The sequence below is a fragment of the Phodopus roborovskii genome, unplaced genomic scaffold (genome assembly GCF_943737965.1).
Source record: "Phodopus roborovskii unplaced genomic scaffold, PHOROB, whole genome shotgun sequence".
Taxonomy (NCBI): Eukaryota; Metazoa; Chordata; class Mammalia; order Rodentia; family Cricetidae; genus Phodopus; species Phodopus roborovskii.
Window position 1 is genome coordinate 7756836 of NW_026125295.1, and position 21348 is coordinate 7778183.

At 52.3% G+C, this 21348-nt stretch overlaps 1 protein-coding gene across 1 annotated transcript in view; it reads right to left on the reverse strand.

Annotated features, from left to right (window-relative positions):
* Positions 1-21348, reverse strand: part of Scn10a (sodium voltage-gated channel alpha subunit 10) — a 90740-nt gene that overhangs the window by 43764 nt on the left and 25628 nt on the right. Inside the window, exons 6-12 of the mRNA XM_051202346.1 lie at positions 20891-21082; positions 20462-20525; positions 11914-12055; positions 11433-11630; positions 10484-10654; positions 6685-6957; positions 4911-5025 (exon numbers count right to left, since the gene is read on the reverse strand). Coding sequence (XP_051058303.1) covers positions 4911-5025; positions 6685-6957; positions 10484-10654; positions 11433-11630; positions 11914-12055; positions 20462-20525; positions 20891-21082 — 1155 coding nt within the window. The remainder of the gene's footprint in view (positions 1-4910; positions 5026-6684; positions 6958-10483; positions 10655-11432; positions 11631-11913; positions 12056-20461; positions 20526-20890; positions 21083-21348) is intronic.

A 21348-nucleotide genomic window follows, 5' to 3' on the forward strand; every position in this document is an offset into this window, starting at 1 on the left:
TAATCCTAGCACTTGGGAGGCAGAGACAGGCAGAGCTCTGTGAGTTTGAGGCAAGCCTAGCCTACAAAGTGAGTTCTAGGACAGCCAGAGCTACACACCCTGTCTTGGGGTGGGGGAAACAAAAAACCAGGGTCTCCCTAAGAAACTGGATCTCACTCTTTGGCTAGATGGGCTATCCAGAAAGATCTGGGGATCTGCCTGTCTCCACCCTCAGAGCTGAGGTCAGAGGTACCTATCGACTCCTGTGATCAGCTTTTATGGGGGCTGGGTAGCCAAATTCAGGTTCTCGGGCTTCCCCAGTGGATGCTTTATCAATGGAATCCCCTCTGTGCTATAACAACTGTGGCTGATCTTGACTGGCTAAGGGCACAGAGACAAGAACAACCAACCACACCTTGGCTAGCCTGGAGTGTGAGTGTGTACCCGTTCTCAGCAGTCTTTGGGAAGAACTCTCTCCTGGTGGGAGCATCCTCCCTTGAGATAACGCCAAGGTCCCCACTTGAGCGCCCTTCCCTACCACTTCCAGAATCTACTTGAGTGCCCCTCTGCACCCTTTCAGTCCCCCATTCTCCCAGATCCTCCCGGCTGTGGGAAAACGCAAGCTCAAAAAAACCGGGAAGGCTCCTTTCCGCCCACTCTCCGTGTCAGTTTCTCTCCTCGGCCACAGGAGAAGCTCTTGACGAAGCAACCGAGCACAGCATCTCCACCTCCTCACTTAGTCTTTGTGTGTGGGCTCTGCTCGCTGTTCAGCCGTGACGATGCTGGTGTGCGTGTGTGTGTGTGCACGCTCATGCCTGTGCAAGTGCACCAGTGATGTGGGTGCACTTGTGTATGGGTAGGCCAAAGGACCACGCTCACTTTTCAGGTACCATCCAGCCTTGTTTTTGTGTTTGTTGTTGTGTTGCATATGCTGCATGCGTGAGACAGCGGAGGTTAGTGCGCCCGGGCACTCAAACGTAGAGGGCAAAGCAAGGCTCCGGGTGCTGGCTTCACCACGCTGCGTGTTGTTGCCTTGGGACAGGGTCTCTCATTGCACATAAATTCACCGATTCGGCTAGGCTGTCCAGTGAGCTCCTGCGGTTCCCCCGGTGAGTAAAGCTGCAGTGCACATCACCTGACATCACCGCAGCTTTGCCTCTGCTGACCTTTCTATCCTCCTGGGAGGAATTTGGACACTCTTTTCCACTTCCGGGTCCTCTCTTATCTTATTTCCTTCTGACTCTTCCAGCGGCTCCATCTCTTCTGCTCAACGACTAACTAGGCATTGTAATTCCTAAAACCCCGCCCAGCTCTCCTCTCAAAGCCACCCTCTGGGCTCAGGCTGCTGTGGGGTATGTATCTATCTCTAGGTTCCTCCCCTCATCTGAATTCTAGAACCATTCATCATTAAGCCAGCTTCCTACGAGACACTGCTGCCTGGATGTTCCCAGGGCACTTCACACTCAGCATGCCCCAGACTCTTGTGCACCTCATGGCTTCCCTCCGAGGCCGTCTGCTCCTCCCCACGATGCTCTCTTTGGTCATTGCACCAGTGTACCAGTGTCCCGTCGGCTGGCTGCTCGTCTGAGAGCCATGGGCATCATGAACTCCTGCAGAGACCTGTTCAGTCCTTCCATGGCCTATCATCCTTGTTGCTGCTCTCCCAGAGTCTGAGACTTCCAAGTGTCATCCGATTTCCTCCTGCTTTCCCTGCCAACCACCTCCCACTTAGATCCCAGTCTCTGCAAGTTCCAAAACGACCTTAATGAAATCCAAATCGCACTCTCCTGCCTCCAGCCCTTTAATGGCACCCCACTGCTCTTGGATGAAACCCAAATGTCCTTTAGAGCCCAGGGGCTTTTATAGCTCTGGCCCCAGCCTGCTTCCCTGTGCCTTGGTGTCTATGTTCCGGATAGCTCAGGCTTTTAACGGCAGCTTCAGGAGCTGTCTGCCTAGGGTGCTTCCCGGACCCCAGAGAGACTCCCTCCACTTCTCTTAGCATCCTGCATTCCTCCGCCAAGACCCTCGTCACCCCACCCGACTTGTCTCGTGTCCTTCTCTCCTGCTGTGTGTGGGAACAACTGTGCTCAGAGTTGTGAGCCTGCGTCGGGCCTTCTGGTTTGGATAACTGTCAAGTCTCAGCTTGCATGCCAAGCGCGGGTGTCTCACAGGTCCAGTTAAGCGAGCACCCTTGCTCTCCAGCCAGACCTTCTACACAATCACCCTGGAGGAAGTGGCCCTGTGGATCCCATCAAGACGCTGACAGCATGAGGCACCCTCCATGGGCCCCATAATGGATGTAGCACCCAGCTTGGGAAGATGGTGTACTTTATGCTTAGAAACTCCGGCCTAACCTGGAGTCATCGTACCCAGCTTTAAAGGATGTCTCCCGACCTTCCTACCCTCCCTACCGCTCTCGTAGTCCCGTCTCCCTGGTTATTCTTGGTTTTACTTTTCCATCTGCTCAGTTCAGTACACATCAGCGCCACCCTCCAAACACCTCGTTTGTACAGCGTGCTCATTCACCACGTGCTGCACACTAGGCACCGGAGACCCGGCTGTGAGCAAAGGAGCCACATCTCTCGCCCTCTCAGGGTTTAAGTCTTGTGGATGACAGTAGGTGATGTCTGGTTTGGTTACTGAGTATTTGACCTGAGTCATTGAACCCTCACAAAACACTGCAGGGTAATTATACTTACAATATGTTGCCACCAAGAAAACCAGAGACACAGAAAGTCAGGAGAACCCCAGAGTCATGCAATCTGCTATAAATGGCAGAGCCCAGAGGCAAACCCGGGTGCATGGGCTCCAGATCTGTGTTCTCAGCCCCTGCTGCCTCTCCAGGCTTCGGCCCACTCTGGTCTAAAGTGGACGTGTTTGGAGTCACATCCTCCTCACTCCCATGTTTCTCTCTCCTTTGCTTAGTTTTTCGAGACAGGTTTTCACTATGTAACAGCCCTGGCTGTTCTGGCACTCGCTCTGTAGACCAGGCTGGCCTCGAACTCACAGAGATCCACCTGCCTCTGCCTCCTGAGTGCTGGGATTAAAGGTGTGTGCCACCACCACCCTGTCCATCTTTCTTTTTGAGTGAGGTCATATGGCACAGCCCTAGCTGGTCTAGAACTCACTCCTCTTACTTCATCCACCCTAGTTCTAGAATCTGGGGAGAGGGGAGATACACGACCACAGACAGCGTCTGCCTTTTATCCCTGAAACATTCGCTAGGTGCTCATGTCTGAGGAGCTTTCTCTCACGGTTTCAGGTGCTGACTCCCCTTGCTCCATTCAGATTTCTGGTCTTCCCAGGGAGGCTGCCTTTCACCACCAACCATCTAAACCTGTCCTAGTAAAGCCCCGGCTCTCCACTGCCTGGCTTTGCCTTTCCTCCCATCCGCCATCACCATTTCCTCTCTACCGTGCTGATTGTCTGTGACCAGGGCAGCACAGTGAATGAGAGCAGGTGTGTGTCTTGCTCTCATGGAAGCTCAGGCTCCTGGAACAATGCCAGACATCTAACAGATGTTTGAATAAATAAATCTTTTTTTTTTTTTTTTTTAGAAGTTCTAGGGAATAATTGAAAACTCAAGCTATTTGAATTGTCCAGAGCACGCTCCGAGGCCATCCTGGCCTTCTTTATTGGGTGTGTAAGGAGATGGCTTTGTCTGAAACAAGGTTCTCCTCACTCCGTGGTGAAGTGAAAACTAGAGTATAAAAAAGCCTCCGTACTCAGAGAAGAGGTCACAACCACGCCGTCTGGGGACTTGTGTACGGATGCCCATCCCCCAGTGCCATCCCCTTTCTCCTCCTGCCCCTCGGCTGGACCACACACATCCCTCAGGACACTGAGTTGGTGCTGCTTGATTGGCAGAACCCAGAATTGAAAAGGATTTGATGAATGGGTTGACGAATTTACTTACATTGTCTTCCCATGTTTGGCACAATGGGAGCTTGAGACAGAAATGAAGTCACAAGAGTGAACATTATAGCCGTGGAGAGCATGAGGAATAACCGTGCCATGCCAGGAAATGAAGGGCTGTTGGGTTCCTTGCATACCTCGTTGGAATTTAAAAAGTGGTTCGAGAGAGAAAGATGCCAAGCAGCAGAGCTCAGTAGGGGAGGAAAGGGAATGGGAAAAGAAGGGGGGGTAAGAAACCAGCCTCCGGAGACATGAGTAGCATAGGGTAAAGAGGTGGGGGGGGCAGAGAGACAGGCAGAGAAGCAAAGAGAGAGAGAGCGAGAGAAAGAGAGAGAGAGAGAGAGAGAGAGAGAGAGAGAGAGAGAGAGAGAAATGGGAGGTGGGCAGGGCCCTTTTAAAAGGGAGCACAGTGAATGTGCACAGGTGATGCTCTTAGTGGCTGCAGCTGAGGGCGTGTCCTGTCAGGACCCCAAGGACAGGCCAGTGCAGATGCCTGAGTGCTAACATCTGGGAGGTGGTACTAAGACCTCGAGAAATCATAGTTGAGAGAGCAGTGATGGTTTCCTATGATTTATAGTTGCCTTTCTGAGGAAGTTTTCCATTCATTGCAAGACCTTAGTCACAAGACTGCCCAGACGCACTGGGAGCGTCTTGCATTATGGGTACTGACAGTGCACAGTAAGGACTAAAGCTGTATACCAAAGGTGGGGGGGGGTTCCTTCAGAGAACGTATAGCATATCTCGAAGGGGCTTTGGTATGAGTAACTTGCTGTGCCCCGCCCCCAAATAACTTTGTGTAACCATCAATAAATAAGCCTTTGCAGGGCTGTCTGAGGTTCAGTTCACAGAAGGAGTCTCTCCCTCCTGCCAGAGAGCCTAAAGTCGCATTCAGGGGTGGCTCTCCTTTGAACATCTGTGAAACACAAAACACCGCCAGGGAGCATCTAGGCTCTCATGCTGCAGAGAGGGGACTCTTCACAGCACGGAGGACGGACATGGCAAAGAGCACCACTTACCCTCAATGACAGATGTCATGATACTGACCACGCTCATTGCCCTCTGTGCTCGAAAAGGTTCATTCAAGTACTCTGCAGACAGAAAATTCTTCTTCTGCCCCGCAGCCTCAAGTGCCTGCTGGGACACAAGCAGGGTCAGGACACTTCAGCAACAGAGCTAGGTCATCAAGCCTCTTATTGGCTGGTCCCACACAATTGCCAGCTGCCCTGTGAAGCCATGAGCCTCTAAGGTAAAGCTCTGAGAAATGGGGATGGTGTTTTGGCTCAGCTGTAGGGACCAGCACACACAGGCAGGAGCCAGAGCTCAGGTGGGAGTTATGAGCCCAGCCAATGAGATCTGCAAAGTTTAGTAGGAGAAAGAGCTTGCTGAGCCCCAGCGGAGGTAAGGAGGCTTCGAAACATAGGGACCTTACTAAATACATCTGAGTGTAGGTCCTTATGATACAGAAGGGCTTAGAGTCTCCTCACACTACCTGGGTATTTTCACCAGAAAATGTGGGAAGTCACATTTTTACACACATTCTTATTAGCCAATGCATCTAATTATAGCAGAGTGAATCATGGGTAAAGACAACTTCTAACAAACCATCCCAGGCTGCTTGGGGAGTGGACTTGGGACGGACAGACAGGAAGGAATTCATCAATCCTGATGCTACCGGCTGTGGGTGCTTGGCTGGGACAGCTCTTAAACTGCAGGGTTTACTTCCTGCATTGCAAAAACAGGCTTTGCTCTCTCAGGCTGGGCTTGGTATGGGTTCTTCTTCCAATGGACCACAGAGCTAGGATTGAGGCTGTGATGGGGGACCTGAGAGAATTCCTGAGGTGAGATCTCCCCATGCACAACCCTAAGACCCCCAGGGAGCCCTGAAGCCTGGCTGTGGGTTCAGGACTCTAGGTTGGTGATTCTGTTTGGCTTGGAGATACACTTTTCACCTGTCATCCTGCTGGGTGTTCAGAGAGGGCAACCCGAGCAAAACAGTCACCCTGTAGCTCTGGTCAGGCTTGGCCAACAGGAAACACAAACTGGACAGTAGGGAAGGAATGGGGAGGGAAGGAAGGAGAGAGAGACAGAGAGAGAGAAGGGAGAGAAAGGGGGAGGGACAGAGAGACGGGGGGAGAGAGAGAGAGGGGAAGGGAGGGAGAGAGATAGGGAGGGAGGGAGGGAGAGAGGGGAGGGACAGAGAGATGGGGAGAGAGAGACAGAAAGAGGAGAGATAGGAGAGACGAAGGGAGGGAGGGAGGGAGGGAGGGAGGGAGGGAGGGAGAGGGGGAGGGAGAAGGGAGGGAGAGAAGCTGGCTGTCTATTCTGTCTCCTTGACAAGTTCTGATTTGGGGCCTTTTCCTTAGCTTTCAGCCTGGGCATGTGAGTCCAGCCAGGGCCACTGCCCTTCTATCAAGATGTGTCCTGAGAACCCCTGGGAATTTTGTCCAACCTCAGGGACAGTTTACTCAGAGCCCAAGGCTTAAATAGAGGGGCCCCTTATTTTCCTTGTCATCAGCAAATGACCACGTGGGGCCATCTCCAAAGCAACGGTGACAATAGGGACAGAAACACACATGATGTCAAATGGAAAATCCACTGCACCCCAGCCTGCAGAGAAGGTGGACTGCGCCTCAGCACGAACAACCCCAGTGGCTCTGCTGGGTCTGGCCTGCCTGCACAAGCAGAACTGGGTGGCAGGCACTGGGTGGGGGCAGGTGTGGTTAAAGGCTCTTCCATGGGTGACACCAGCTGGCAAAGGGTTTCTCCTGCAGCATGCGCGCACGGACTCACCAGGCCTTCGGGAGCTCCAGCGGGTACTGTGAGCTGTCCCTCTTCCCCATGTCCAGGGTTGGGAGACTGAGACAATGGGCTCCTGGGGAGAGGGCCTGCCTGTCCAGCACCCCTGCCCAGCAACAGGGAGCCCCGATGGCTTTCATGGTCTCCGTGAAAGACTCCATCATCTGTGATCCCGTCAGGAAAGGTGACCTCCTGGCTGGGCGCACGGAAGTGGAACACACTGCCGTGGCTAGCCCTGCGTCTCCCAGAAGACAGGCCTAGGAAAGACTGGGCATTGCCCCCAGAGGAGCAAGAGAAAAGATGGGATTGGAGTGGTCCCCCCTAAATCCAGTGCACACTCCCCTCCACCCAGACCTGGAGAGGACCTGCGTAGACGCGGAGAGGGAGCCAGGGAAAGGATGTCCTAGACAGACGTGGGGAAGGAACCGAGCAGTGGGCTGATGATGAGGTGCCTAAGATCATCAAACAGGTTATTGTTCCAGGTCAGCAGTTTGCTGCCTTCGGTAACACCCACACATGGCTGGTCTAGGCTCCCATTTGTGGTTCCCATCTGTGAGTGGAATCCCAGACCTAAGGAAATGCCTGCACTGGAGCTTAGAGTATGGGCTTTGAATGAATATGCTTTGCTGTCTGAAAAATTAAGATGTACAATTCACTGGATTCTATCTCTGTGTGAGGGATTGTTCTGGAATGGAGGAGACGAGCGCTTTATAGCGTAATGAGTTGGCAGGATCCCCTGAGGCCGGCTTTGAACAGTCAACAAAAGGGAGATTGAAGGAAGAGCTGCGGCCCAATTTCTTGGAAGAATAATGCCATTCTTCCAAATCGATAAACATTTCCCATCAAAGGCTTCCACCGAGTGAGAACTGTGAGGCTTACAGATCCAGAGGAACAGCTCAGGTTCTTAAATCCTCAGACACGGCACCCGGCAGAGCTCCTGGATGGGGTTAGCGAGTTCTCACATTGTGGGAACCTGGCCATAGCTGTCACCGGTCCTATGCTCACACATGGTGTCTCTGAAACCTAAATGGCTCCCTCCTGAACTCTGGTCACAGTGCCCTTAGTTGCTTCTTAATTCCTTTTATTTTCCGGATAACTAAAGGAGGACGTGCCGCTGTTACAATTCTCCTCACTTAGTGATACAACTGAGTTCGCCGCTCTCCCCTCTCTCGTTTGCGTCTCTCTGTGCTCTTGCCTGCGTGCACGGATCAGAGGATTGCCTCAGCGACGTTTCTCAGGTCTCTCACGGCCCTAGAACTCACCAAGGAGGCTACCTGGCCAACAAGCCCCAGCCGGCCCCCTGCCTCTGCTTCCCAGTGCTGGGATCGCAAGAGCATTGCACCACCATGCCCAGCTTCTTTTTGTTTCAATGTGGGTTCTGGGAATTGAACTCAGGTCCTCATGATTGCAAGGCATACACAGTAGCACCTCAGCCATCTCCCAAACCCCTTGCGGTTTCTGTTCTTGGTGACTGGGAGCCTAATCCTGTGCCACCACTGCCAGCCCAGGGTCATGCACAGAGCCCTCTGCCTAGGATATATGAGCCAGGGCTGACAGTACTCACACAAGCCTAGAGCCCTTCCCACACTGTAGGGGAAGAATAGAATTAGGAAACCCACATTAAAGATAAGAAGACAGCTGTTTACATCTGGGCACCAAACAAACTAAGGAGGAACCCAAGTGAGACACTCGGACCAGCATTTGACTGTAGGCGCCTCCTTGCCACCATTTATCTTAGAGCCAGTCTGTTTGTCGGATGACCGGTGGTGATCTCTTTTCTGTCTCTTGGCTCTGACCTCTACACCATTGCCTTTGGCCCCAAAGCCTTTATGTGGAAACTGCCAGAGATCTATTTACCAGGAAAACACACACAGAGAGAAGATGGGGACAATTGTGGACACCTAGGTGCCATCTGTGTGGAGCTGACTGAATAGGGGGAATTAAAACCCAATTCAGGGTCCTGGGCATCTCGGGAGCTATGCTTCATCCTCTGCAGCGGTCAGAGCAGCAGCCAAATTCCCTTTGAAATGCTGAACTGTGCCTGTGCATTCCGGGTGCCGCTCCAATGAGGCAGAGCGAGGTGCATGGGCATGTCCCCAAGGCCACAGTGCATGCAAGTGTACCTGTGGGCATAGGTGTCCGTGTGAATCGGGGGGGGGGGCTGCCAATAGAGGAGAGCATCTGAGGAGGCTTAGAGGGGTCTGAGGGGCCGGGAGTGACCCCCACAAACCTGCTTTACCCCGATCTGCATGATTGGCGTGATAACTTCTCTTTCACCTGAAGCTAATCCAGATTGTCAACTTGACCCACCTGGGAAGAGGGACCCTCAGGCAAAGAACTACCTGCATCAGACTGGCCGGGAGGCGTGTCTATGCGGTCTATTCCCCACTGCTAATTGATGTAGGATGCTCAAGCCCACGGTGGGGCTGAACATGAGCCGTAGAGCAAACCAACTGTTCCTTTTACGGTTTCAGCTTCCGCCCCCGCGGCAGGCTTCCTGCGCTGAGTTTCTGCCCAAACTTCCCTCAATAAGGACTGTGACCTGGAAGCTGTAAGATGAAATGAACCCTCCCCTCCAATCTTGCTTGTGGTTAAGGTGTTTACTACAGCAACAGAGAAGAAAGCACAGGCCTACAGGAAGGAGCTACGTGCTGATATATTATTTATGATTTAATACAGATTGCCATGAAGTATCAGAAAGCAAAGCCAGCCACACTAGTTAGCCGTAGAGGCTAGGAAAGGGTGGCACACACCTTGAATCCCAGGACTCAGGAGACAGGCAGATGAATCTCTCTGAGTTCAAGGCCACCCTGGCCTACACAAAAGTGAAGAGTAATAGAGCTTACGCCTTTGATCCCAGCACTTGGGATCACACACCTCTAATCTCGGTGCTCAGGAGGTGGAGACAGAAGGATATGGCTGGGTAGAGAAAGGAATAGAAAGAGGAGATGGAATTCAGAGGTTTTTGCCTCTGAGCATTCGAGGAGATGGCATTGTCTCCGAGGATTAGTGGAGACAGGCAGCCCTTTCAGCCTGAGGTAGTAGTAAGAGCTAGTGGCTTGGCTGCTTTGCTTCTCTGACCTTCAGCTTGAAGTCTGAACACCAATCTCTGTCTCTGGGCCATTTATTGTTGGTGCTGCAGAGCTAGAAAGGATTTCCCAGGTGGTGGAGAAGGTAGAAGAAGCTTGTGTGATGGACATTGGAGTGGGAGGTAAAATGTGAATCGTGGTGGTGCCACAGGGTGTTATATAAACTACACAAGTCATTCCTAGACTAGGCTGTGTCCCAGAGATAGGCGCTGGGCTCTTCTGTGTCAACAGCCTGAGCCCTGGGGACAGAGGCTAAAGGTCAGAAAGAGGTGAGTGGGAGTTTCAGCACCAGGGACAGCGCTGCAGATATGGGAAGGAAGGGAAGCCGACCCTTAGCCACAGATACCTTAAGGACAGCATGCCCCATAAAGCCTGCTCCCCACGTGCCTACAGACCCAGGCTCTTCCTCCATTGTCCTGTCTTAAAAATCGTAGCTCATCTAAGTGTCGTGGCTGAAGCCCAGAATCACCCTGCCTTGCCTTTCCTCTTCCTTATTGCACAATCTTAATCTTGATCCTCTCACCTAGAAGGCCCTCCTATCCGAACTAATAATGCCATGTCCTAGCACAGGCCACCAATGAGGAGGGGTGTGTGTCTGAGTTACTAAAACCCTCCTCCCTCCCTGCCCCCAACCTCTTTCCAGTTCACCCATGGCCAAAACAGTCACAAAGCTGAGCAAACCTTAGAGCCAGCCCGTGTCTTACCATCCTGCGTTGGTTGTAAGGCTCAGATTGGGGTGACCTGTTATCATCTGTAGAGCCCTCTGACACCCTTGATTTCATTCTGTGCTTTCTTTCATTCGTGTTTTTGGGGGCTAAAGGAGATCCATTGTGGGAGTGGAGTGAGGCCGTGTCAATCCCCAGAGCGGCCAGCACCTGAGGAGAGAGCAGTCTTTGAAGCCCATAGATTCTGACTGAGAATGGCATTCTGCATTCTGCCTCTGCACATCACATGCTGGGGTCGCAGGTGTGCATCTGAGTGGCCCCAGCCCTGGGAACACAGGCATGCATCTAACTGCCCCCAGCCCTGGGAACACAGGCATGCATCTAACTGCCCCCAGCCCTGGGGACGCAGGCGCGCATCTGACTACTCTTTTAATGTGGGTTCTGGGAATTGACCTTGCCCAGCAAGCACTTTCCTGACAGCCATCCTCCATTCACAGGTACTCTTTTTAAAGGTGACCCAAGACAGCCCCTGAGGTAAGACTCATGATCATAGCAGCCTCTAAAGGGCATGTGTCCCACTGTCCCAGAGGTCCTTGGAGGCCGGCTGCATGGGGATGCCCCCATTGGAGGCCGGTTGCATGGGGATGCCCCCATTGGAGGCCGGTTGCATGGGGATGCCCCCATTGGAGGCCAGTTGCATGGGGATGCCTCCATTGGAGGCCGGCTGCATGGGGGCGCCCCCATTGGAGGCCGGTTGCATGGGGATGCCCCCATTGGAGGCCGGCTGCATGGGGATGCCCCCATTGGAGGCCGGCTGCATGGGGATGCCCCCATTGGAGGCCAGCTGCATGGGGATGCCCCCATTGGAGGCTGGCTGCATGGGGATGCCCCCATTGGAGGCCGGCTGCATGGGGATGCCCCCATTGGAGGCCAGCTGCATGGGGATGCCCCCATTGGAGGCTGGCTGCATGGGGACGCCTCCACCCACCTCCTGCTCCTTCTGCAGCATTTCAAGGGCTTCTTGGAACTTCTTTTCCTTGGCTTCGATTTCTGCAATTGTTGCTTGGTTCTGCTCCTCATAGGCCATGGTGACCACAGCCAAGATCAGGTTGACCAGGTAGAACGATCCGAGGAAGATGACAAGCACAAAAAAGACCATGTACATTTTCCCAGAGGCCCGGAGTGTCTGGAGATTCAAGGAAAAGAAAGGAGGGCTGTGCATGGAACACGCGGGCTCTCGGAGGTCAGTCAGACGTCCAGAATGAGAGAAGCCATGCAGCTGGCCCATCCGTCTCCAGCCAAGACTGTACAAGGTTGTGCAGACTGGTGTCAGCTGGTACAGCCAGGTGTGGTGATGCACACCTGTAATCCCATCAGGTGGCATGCAGAGGCAGGGGCATCACCACGATTTCCACGTGAGCGAAGGCTACGGAGTGAAACCCTGTCTCAAGTGAACAAAGCAAAGGTACCTGCTGGTACAGGCGCTCCCAGGAGTCCTGCGTCATGAGACGGAACAGTGAGAGGAACGCCCACGCAAAGGAGTCGAAGCTGGTGTAGTCAAAATCAGGGTTTCCAGAAGTTTTCAGGCAGACGTAGCCACTGGGGCAGTGGCTGTGGAAACAGGGCAGACGTGTCACAGTGCGGCCTTGCTGATTGCATGCAAGGGAGTTTGGGGCAGTAGCAAACCGACAGGCTTGAGGTCGGGCCTGAGCTCGGGGCTCAGCCCTCCTCCTATTAGCTGAACGTTTAGTGTGGTGCGTTCCCCTCATCTATAACAAAGGGATGCCAATGCTTTTGCTCAATTTGCCCGTGTAGGGGAGTAGCCCAGAGGGGGCGTGAAGATAGCTCTGACCTGATTCTATACGGTGTCAAGCTTTTCTGTCGGCTTACACCAGGAAAGGGAAGGCAGTAGCCACAACGCAGACAGAGCCACAAGCCTGCTGGCACCACTTCCAGAGTTAACCATTAGGGAGGACTTGCATTAGCCAAGTTCAGCGACAGATTGCATATAACAATGAAAATATCACCTGCCACTTGCTAAGAGCTCGCTGTACACCTCTCTCCTCCCTGAGTGCTGCGTGGACAATATAATGCAATCATCTCAACAGTTCTCACCTAAAGTGAGGGAGTCAGGCTCACAGAGAGAGTGTGGGTGTGTTCATTAAAGATGGAGGCATGCCCCGGCATAGCAACCACATGCCGGGGCACCATGCCCAGGAGCGGTTGGCCAAAGGAACTCTAATTTTTGTTAGCTTTTTGTCTGTTCTGTTATTTTTGTCTTATTGTGTTTCTTTTTGATTGTTTGTGTTTTGTTTTTTTGTTTTGAGAGAATGTATGTGTGTACATATATGTATATATATGTGTGTGTGTATATATATATGCAAATATACAACATATATTTTGTGCAGAGTTGTGAGGAATATGATTAAAATATAGTCTATGAGAAAGTTATTTTTTAAAAAATAAGAATGTTGAAGTGCAGCTGTATAGCCAGCGAGGAACCCAGCACTGAGCCTGCTTCCCCTCCTGGTGTGGGAAGGAAGACAGGGTGGCCAGATCTATGAGTGTGGGGGGGCACTAAGATCTCCTCCCTCATGTCAAGGGGTCAGTGTGGTCTTGAGCAAGATATTTGGCTCAGAACACGTGAAATGCTTCCCCTCCTGAGTGGGGATAACCTGGTTAAGGAACCAGGAGTCCTGGCACCACCCCCCAGTGACAACCTCTGGAGCTTTCCTTATTCCAGACTTCCATGTAAACAGCTGGAACATCTTGCCCTGGAGTTATTATTGGTACTTTTCCTGCCTTGCTAATGCACATCTGCCGGGGATTGTTTCCCACTGTGCTGTGAGTCAGTATGTAGGCCCACTCCATCCCCTCAATAAACGGCATTTCTGTTGCACAAATGACCCGCCACTGTCTTGTCTCTTATTTAAATCTCTAGGCCTTCGCCCGATTTGTGGAACAGATCATAGTGCAGGCGCTACACGTGGAGGTCCCACCGAGATCGGGAAGAAAGGATCACCTAAGAGATCGCCCTCGGAGGCCAGCCGGCAAAGTAAGTGAATGAGGGTGTATTGAAGGATGGGTGCCAGTAACTCTAAGGAAATTCTCAGTGGGCAATTAGTGGCCCTGTTGAAAAGACAGGGCACCAGGATTAAAACTAAGACAGCTAAAGAATTCATTGCCATATTAGAGAAGCACAGTTCCTGGTTTATGTACACTGGAGGCTTAAACATCCATGATTGGGAACAGGTAAAAAGACATCTCCAAAAGGCTTATAAAGAAGAGGGGCCTGATAATTTCCCTATCGCCACTTTTCCCTTTGGCGTCTAGTTAAAGATGCGCTCCTGAGCAACAATGTCAATGTAAAAGAACAGGACTTCTGAGGAGGTACAAGATTTAGAATCTGAAATCTATTAGGGAACAAGAGGGATTCCCAACTAGGAGATGATAGTCCTACGGTAACTGATGAAGAAGATACTTTGGAAGCAGAAATTGAACAATTAAAACAAAGAATTGCTGAAGCTGATGAGCGCAAATGCCGCCTGCCAGGGCACAACCCCTTTCTTGTGCCAGAGACCTCCTTTACAGATGACCAACTTGTGGAGTGTAGAATAAAAAGGCATTTCGGGATCGCGGCTGCTATTGTTATTACCATTGCTGCCTCCGCAACAGTTTCTACGATAGCCCTCTCCCAATCTGTAAATAGTGCAAGCACAGTGGATCAACTATCAGGCGATTTGGCTGAAGGCTTAGCCTCCCAAAACACACTCGATAATCTAATACAAATTGGCATTTTAAAACTAAATCTACAAACTAGCCTTGCCTTCTATAGTGACAATTGGATTTATTGAGGTAGGCCCATGTGGCTTCTTGTTCTCTCTCTTTCACTCATATCTGTGTTACACCCACTAAAGCTAAGTATGCATCAGTTGTAGTTAGGTTTCTCCAGGGGTCCTGGAGTGATCAGTTTTTAAATTATACACATGTTTAGCCATTAACATCAATTGATCATTAACATCAATGAAACCTGAGTACCACCTGCCAGTGCAGAAGACCTTTCACAAGGACTTCAACTTGCCAGCAGATTAGAGAATGGGCAAGCTCTCTCTCACTGGGGCTCATAGCCCTTACCCTTGGTGCTATCTGCCTGATCTGCCTACACCGCCACAGCATTAGACAGGCCCAGGGCAACTTTCAAACAAGACAGATTCCACTATCTTTAGCTCAAGAGAATGCCTCTGCCCAAGTATGGCTGAACTACAGACGAACTAACCACCAGAGATGGGTAAGGCAGAAGAGGGCAAATAGCCAACCTAAGACAGGAGGGTTACAGGCATGGATGACCTCTCCAATGATGGGTAAAGAATTATGCTGACGTCCTCTGCTGCCTAAGACAGGTGTTAGTTTATATTAAAAGAAAGGGGGACCTGTACGGCCCTGCATGGACCCCCTACCCCCCCGAGGCACCCTGAGCAAGCCTGAGCTATTGGCTGGAACATTCTGCAGTCTTAGGTGGAACATCTTGCCCCAGAGTTGTTATTGGTGCTCTTCCTGATTTGCTAACACACATCTGCTGGGGAGGAACTCTTGACCCTTAATTGTTTTCCACTGTGCTGTGAGTCAGTATATAAGCCCACTCAATAAACGGCATTCCTGTTGCACAAATGACCCGCTGTCTTGTCTCTTATGTAGATCTCTAGGCGTTAGCCAGACTAGTGAAACAGACTGTAGCATACGCACTACACTTCACATGACTGGGGGTTTGCACACCTCCCGACTCCCACGTTTGCAGGAAGCCCTTTGGTCTTCTTTCCTGTGAGTTCTATCACTGTCACACCAACTCTGGTGGAGTCTGTGTGACATGGCAAAAATCATGTTTTTGGACTAGAGGTATGTGTTTTGTGGAACGTAGTTTTTTGGAGGTTTTTGGCATTTTGTCTTTATGTTTTGTTTTAATGTATTGATTAAATTTTGTGGATTTGGGTTCTGTACCTTATCTTTCTTGATTTTTGTGGCTATAGTTAGTACAACAGGTCCTGGCCAAGTCTTGGTGGATTGTGGCCCATTGGATGTTCCAGGAAGTGTTCCTGATGGCATGACCACTTCAAGGCCAACAAGAAATGACACCAATGAACCTGATGACCTTCAACCGGGAACGCCGGACCTGAGTCAACAAAGGTTCACAAACTATTCTGATCAGGATGTCCTATTTTTTTTAGGCTTTGTTAAAAGTTAAATGGAAGGAAAACAAAACTTTAAAAAATATTATAAATCAATTACAATAAAAATTATTTATTAAAAATCCAAACATACTAAATAATAAAAAATAAAAATTCAAAAACTAATAAAAAATTTCACCAAAAACTAAAAAAAGTAAAAATTCCTACTACTATAATTTATAATAAAAAACATTAAGTTCTACAAAACATTACAAATTTACACTAAAGTCAACAAAATTCTAAAAATAAACTAACCTCAAATCTAAAAGTTAAAACTACTGTCCAGATGTTTCTCAGAGCATACTTCCTACTCTGTTCTTTCAGTTTCAAGATAAGTTGTCAACATGTGACCTCTCCTCAGATGTGACTATGTATGACCTGGCATGGGGTCAAGTCTTAGTTCCTAAATCATGTGTATATATCTGATGCTCTCACTGAAGTAAACTTGCAGCAGATTCAAGCCACATCTCTGTGTGTTGTGTCTGTCTGTCACTTGCCAAATCCTCACTGACCCAGCTTTTGTGATCCCAGGAGACGCCCTCAGACCTCGCTCCGTTATTGCTGGCCCCTTCCTTCTACCCAAGCAACCTGGCTACATCTGCCTGATGGGAGGCCTGCCTCTCTAACACTTGAGATGGGGGCACAGATGAACCCCAGAACTTTGTCATGGAGGGCCAGGGGTCACTCTGGAACCACCAGTCTCAGAAATACCATCATCTAGCTGGGGAGAAGACGGGGTTTCAACTTAACTAGAAGGACAGTGAAAACCAAAGTTTGAACAACACTTTTCTGGAGCCAAAGATGCTGACCATTCTGCTTGTCTCTGCATCTCAACCGTCCCGAGATCACTCTTCCAGTGAGAAGGCGAAGGTAGCACCATGTCGCGATGGAGAATCACTATGGAGACAGACCCCTGAGCTTGCCTGAAGGAGTTTCCAGATTTGCTTAGTGGAGGCAGGAAGACACATCCTGAGTGTGGGTAGTACCACCCCATGGGCTGGGGTCCCAGGCTGGGTCAAAAGGTGAAACCGAGCTGAGCGTCCATCTGCTTCCTGACTGTGAGAGCCATGTGACCAGCCGCCTCACGCTCCTGCCTTCCTCACAATGAACTGTACCCTGCAACTGTGAGGCCAAATAAGCCCTCTTCCCTGCTTGTGGGGGGGGAAGCCCTCCTCCCTGCCTGTGTGGGGGGAAGCCCTCCTCCCTGTCTGTGTGTGGGGGGGAAGCCCTCCTCCCTGCCTGTCTGTGTGTGGGGGGAAGCCCTCCTCCCTGCTTGTGGGGGGGAAGCCCTCCTCCCTGCTTGTGGGGGGGGGAAGCCCTCCTCCCTGTCTGTGTGTGGGGGGAAGCCTTCCTCCCTGTCTGTGTGTGTGTGTGTGGGGGGAAGCCCTCCTCCCTGCCTGTGTGTGTGTGGGGGGGAAGCCCTCCTCCCTGCCTGTGTGTGTGGGGGAAGCCCTCCTCCCTGTCTGTGTGTGGGGGGGAAGCCCTCCTCCCTGCCTGTGTGTGGGGGGGGGAAGCCCTCCTCCCTGTCTGTGTGGGGGGGGGAAGCCCTCCTCCCTGCCTGGGTGTGGGGGGGAAGCCCTCCTCCCTGCCTGTGTGTGGGGGGGGAAGCCCTCCTCCCTGCTTGTGGGGGGGGGAAGCCCTCCTCCCTGTCTGTGTGGGGGGAGAAGCCCTCCTCCCTGCCTGTGGGGTGGAAGCCCTCCTCCCTGCCTGTGTGGGGGGAAGCCCTCCTCCCTGCTTGTGGGGGGGGGGAAGCCCTCCCTCCCTGCCTGTCTGTGTGTGGGGGAAGCCCTCCTCCCTGCCTGTGGGGGGAAGCTCTCCTCCCTGCCTGTGTGGGGGGGAAGCCCTTCTCCCTGCCTGTGGGGGGGGGAAGCCCTCCTCCCTGCCTGTCTGTGTGTGGGGGGAAGCCCTCCTCCCTGTCTGTGTGGGGGGGGAAGCCCTCCTCCCTGCCTGTCTGTGTGTGGGGGGAAGCCCTCCTCCCTGTCTGTGTGTGGGGGGAAGCCCTCCTCCCTGCCTGTCTGTGTGTGGGGGAAGCCCTCCTCCCTGTCTGTGGGGGGGGAAGCCCTCCTCCCTGCCTGTCTGTGTGTGGGGGGAAGCCCTCCTCCCTGCTTGTGGGGGGGGAAGCCCTCCTCCCTGTCTGTGTGTGTGGGGGGGGAAGCCCTCCTCCCTGCCTGGGTGTGGGGGGGAAGCCCTCCTCCCTGTCTGTGTGTGGGGGGGGAAGCCTTCCTCCCTGTCTGTGTGTGTGGGGGAGGAAGCCCTCCTCCCTGTCTGTGTGTGGGGGGGAAGCCTTCCTCCCTGTCTGTGTGTGTGTGTGTGGGGGGAAGCCCTCCTTCCTGTCTGTGTGTGGGGGGAAGCCCTCCTCCCTGTCTGCTGTGTGTGTGGGGGAAGCCCTCCTCCCTGCCTGGGTGTGGGGGGAAGCCCTCCTCCCTGCCTGGGTGTGGGGGGGAAGCCCTCCTCCCTGCCTGGGTGGGGGGAAGCCCTCCTCCCTGTCTGTCTGTGTGGGGGGGAAGCCCTCCTCCCTGTCTGTGTGTGTGTGGGGGGAAGCCCTCCTCCCTGCCTGGGTGTGGGGGGGGAAGCCCTCCTCCCTGTCTGTGTGTGTGGGGGGGAAGCCCTCCTCCCTGTCTGTGTGTGGGGGGAAGCCCTCCTCCCTATCTGTCTGTGTGTGGGGGAGGAAGCCCTCCTCCCTGTCTGTGTGTGGGGGGGAAGCCTTCCTCCCTGTCTGTGTGTGTGTGGGGGGGGGGAAGCCCTCCTCCCTGTCTGTGTGTGGGGGGAAGCCCTCCTCCCTGTCTGTCTGTGTGTGTGGGGGAAGCCCTCCTCCCTGCCTGGGTGTGGGGGGGAAGCCCTCCTCCCTGCCTGGGTGGGGGGAAGCCCTCCTCCCTGCCTGGGTGTGGGGGGGAAGCCCTCCTCCCTGTCTGTGTGTGTGGGGGAGGAAGCCCTCCTCCCTGCCTGGGTGTGGGGGGGGAAGCCCTCCTCCCTGCCTGTGTGTGTTTCTTCTCAGGCCACAGCGATGGGAAAGCTGCTACTGTACTGGGTCTTGTTTGTCTCTGCATGGGCAACAAAGACAATTGGCCACTCGGGAACAAGTGCCTGTGAAGTGACCTTCACCTGATCAGTGACGGATGTGGGAAGGGTGGGTCTTCCTCACCCAGACCTCTCCTGCTCTTTCTTCGCTCCAGCAGCCAAAGCAGGAGGCAGACGTGAGGCTCTGTGTCCCTTAGCTCAGTTTCTTACTTTCTGCTCTCCTCATGGAGTCATCTCCATTCAAGCATCACCTGCTCGTCCAACCCCAAAGTATTATGCCCATTTTTCCCCATCAGCTTCAACCGCTGCCTCCAGGAAGCCCTCCTGACTTTCTGTCTGGTCCTACAACATTGTCCATTGTGTTTCCCCAGCCCACGGAACTCCTAACACAGCATATGTTTTCTATGGCATAACATCTTTATGCACATACAAAAGAGACCAAAACACAGTTGGCTTACATCCTGAATTCAGCCTTCAGAAATATTTTGTCTGGCCAATGTGATAGGTAGATATTTTGGGGAGCTTGCAACCAAATTTCTAACTAGGTGTTAGCACATAGAAATTAAAACTGCAGGTCTCCTTCTGTTGAGTTAGCAGAGCTAGAAGCAGCGAACACACATTTCCTCATGGCAACCAAAAGCTGGGCGGAGCAATATCTGCCCCTTTCCATGGGGCATGAGCTCTCAGTTGCTATGGTTCCCTCCTGGCCCTTACCATTCGTTTGTTCTGTGTCTGACCTCAGTGAGAATTAGAAATTGCAGAAATGTTATGCACATATTTCTTCCGCTGTTATAAAAATATACATAATGAAAACCCAAGGGTAGAATGTGGAGCTTCACTCAAACACTTGCTTCTCCTGGGAGTTGGTCACTTGCTCCTCCCCTTTGGGTGCCTGCAGCCCTTCGGGATATGACCACTTTTCATTGACAGGTGAAGTCTTTTTCAGCCTTGGGAATCTGTGCTGACTCGTGACTTGCTGTGGTGAAGGGGACCCAGGAAGGACATCACTGTGTGAGAGAGCAAGACTTCCACACTCCACTGTTTCCCTGGGAATCTGCTATCTGCACGAGGGCAGCTCAAGCCAGACTGCTGGAGATAAAAGATCAGCGGAACACACAGACACCTTGCAGCAAATCCATCTGCTGCTTGCAGATGCACGGAGAAGCCACGTACCAGCTGGTCCACACTCTTGAGCATTGAGACACAAGTTCAATGATGGTTGTGTTAAGTCATAAAATCCTGGAGTCATTCGTTATGACTGGTACACTTACTCTCTGTGAGGTTGTGTGTGTGTGTGTGTGTGCGTGTGTGTGTGTGTGTGTGTGTGTGTGTGTGATGCTCGTATGTGGTGTGGGTACATGTATGTGGAGGACAGCATTCAACATCAGGTGTCTTTCTCTGTTGTTCTTCACTTTAGTTTTTGAGACAATGTCTCTCTCTGAACTTGAGTGAAAATGGTTGCCTAGCGAGGTCAGGGGTCTGCCTGTCTCCAGCTCTCTGCCCCAGAGCCCTTGGTGCTTTGACTACAGGTCTGCACTGGTGTGCCCAACTTTTTATGTGGCTGCCGGGGACTTACACACGGGTCCTCATCCTTGCACAGCAAGCATTTTAGCAGCTGGACCACAGCTGCAGCTCCCCTGCCTGTGAGTTGTATGATGGAAGTGTCTATGGTATTCGTTAATACAACTTCACTGGGATTCTACTCTGCACAGAGAATGATCCGGACACAATGGAGAAAGGATGTTGGACGTCCGTGCAGTCAGGGATGGATACTCACCCAGCATCAGATCCATTACCGCACAGTAAGGGGTCAGTAGTGCCGTCCTTGATGTAGTAATTTTCTAAAGGAAGGAAGAAATGAAGCCTCATGGTGTGTTCTGAAGTCGCCAACCCAGGCCTCCGGGGTCAAAGAAAACTCTTGCTCCTGTCTTTGTCTAAGTGAGGCCAGTCCCTTCGCCTTCAAGGGACACTCAGGGAGCCACACACCCTTCCACGCCACTTGGCTGTTCAGAGCCAGAAAATCTTGCTTTTGGATTGAGAACTTGTCAAATGTTTTCCTTGCCAAAAGGGAAGCCGGTCATCGGGAAAGTAGGGGAGGGGGCTCCACCCCACTCAGGAGCGGCTCATTGGAAACGAAGTGTGCAGGGCTTTCCACCACACAGTGCCGGGGGCCCGTGCTAGTCACTACAGCAGAGTGCCCGCTCACCTGTCATTTCAGAGGAGAAATTATGAGCCTTGTGGGGATCCGTGCCATTCCTGATGCATTTGTTCTTAAGGTTCCCCTTGAAGAGTTGCAGGCCCACCAAGGCAAAGACACTCAGGCAGAAGACAGTGAGGATGGTCACGTCAGCCAGCTTTCTCACCGAGTGGATCAGGGCTCCGACGATGACCTTCAGTCCTGTGGGGGAAGGTGACAGAGATGCGCACACATGGGCAAAGTGCCACACAGAGCGCAGGTGTTCACCTTGGCTGTCCTCACAGGTGTGGCACACATACTCCAGGCAGCCCTAAGCCCAGCTTCCAGGGTGACGTTTGTGATTGCCCAGAGAGGCGAGTAGGTGGGGCTGTCACCCTCATCATAAAAGCAAGCAGCTGAGGCCTGGTCAGTGCAGCTCTTATGAACTTAAGGCTAATAAATGACTGACACCAGTGGTTTAACTGAAA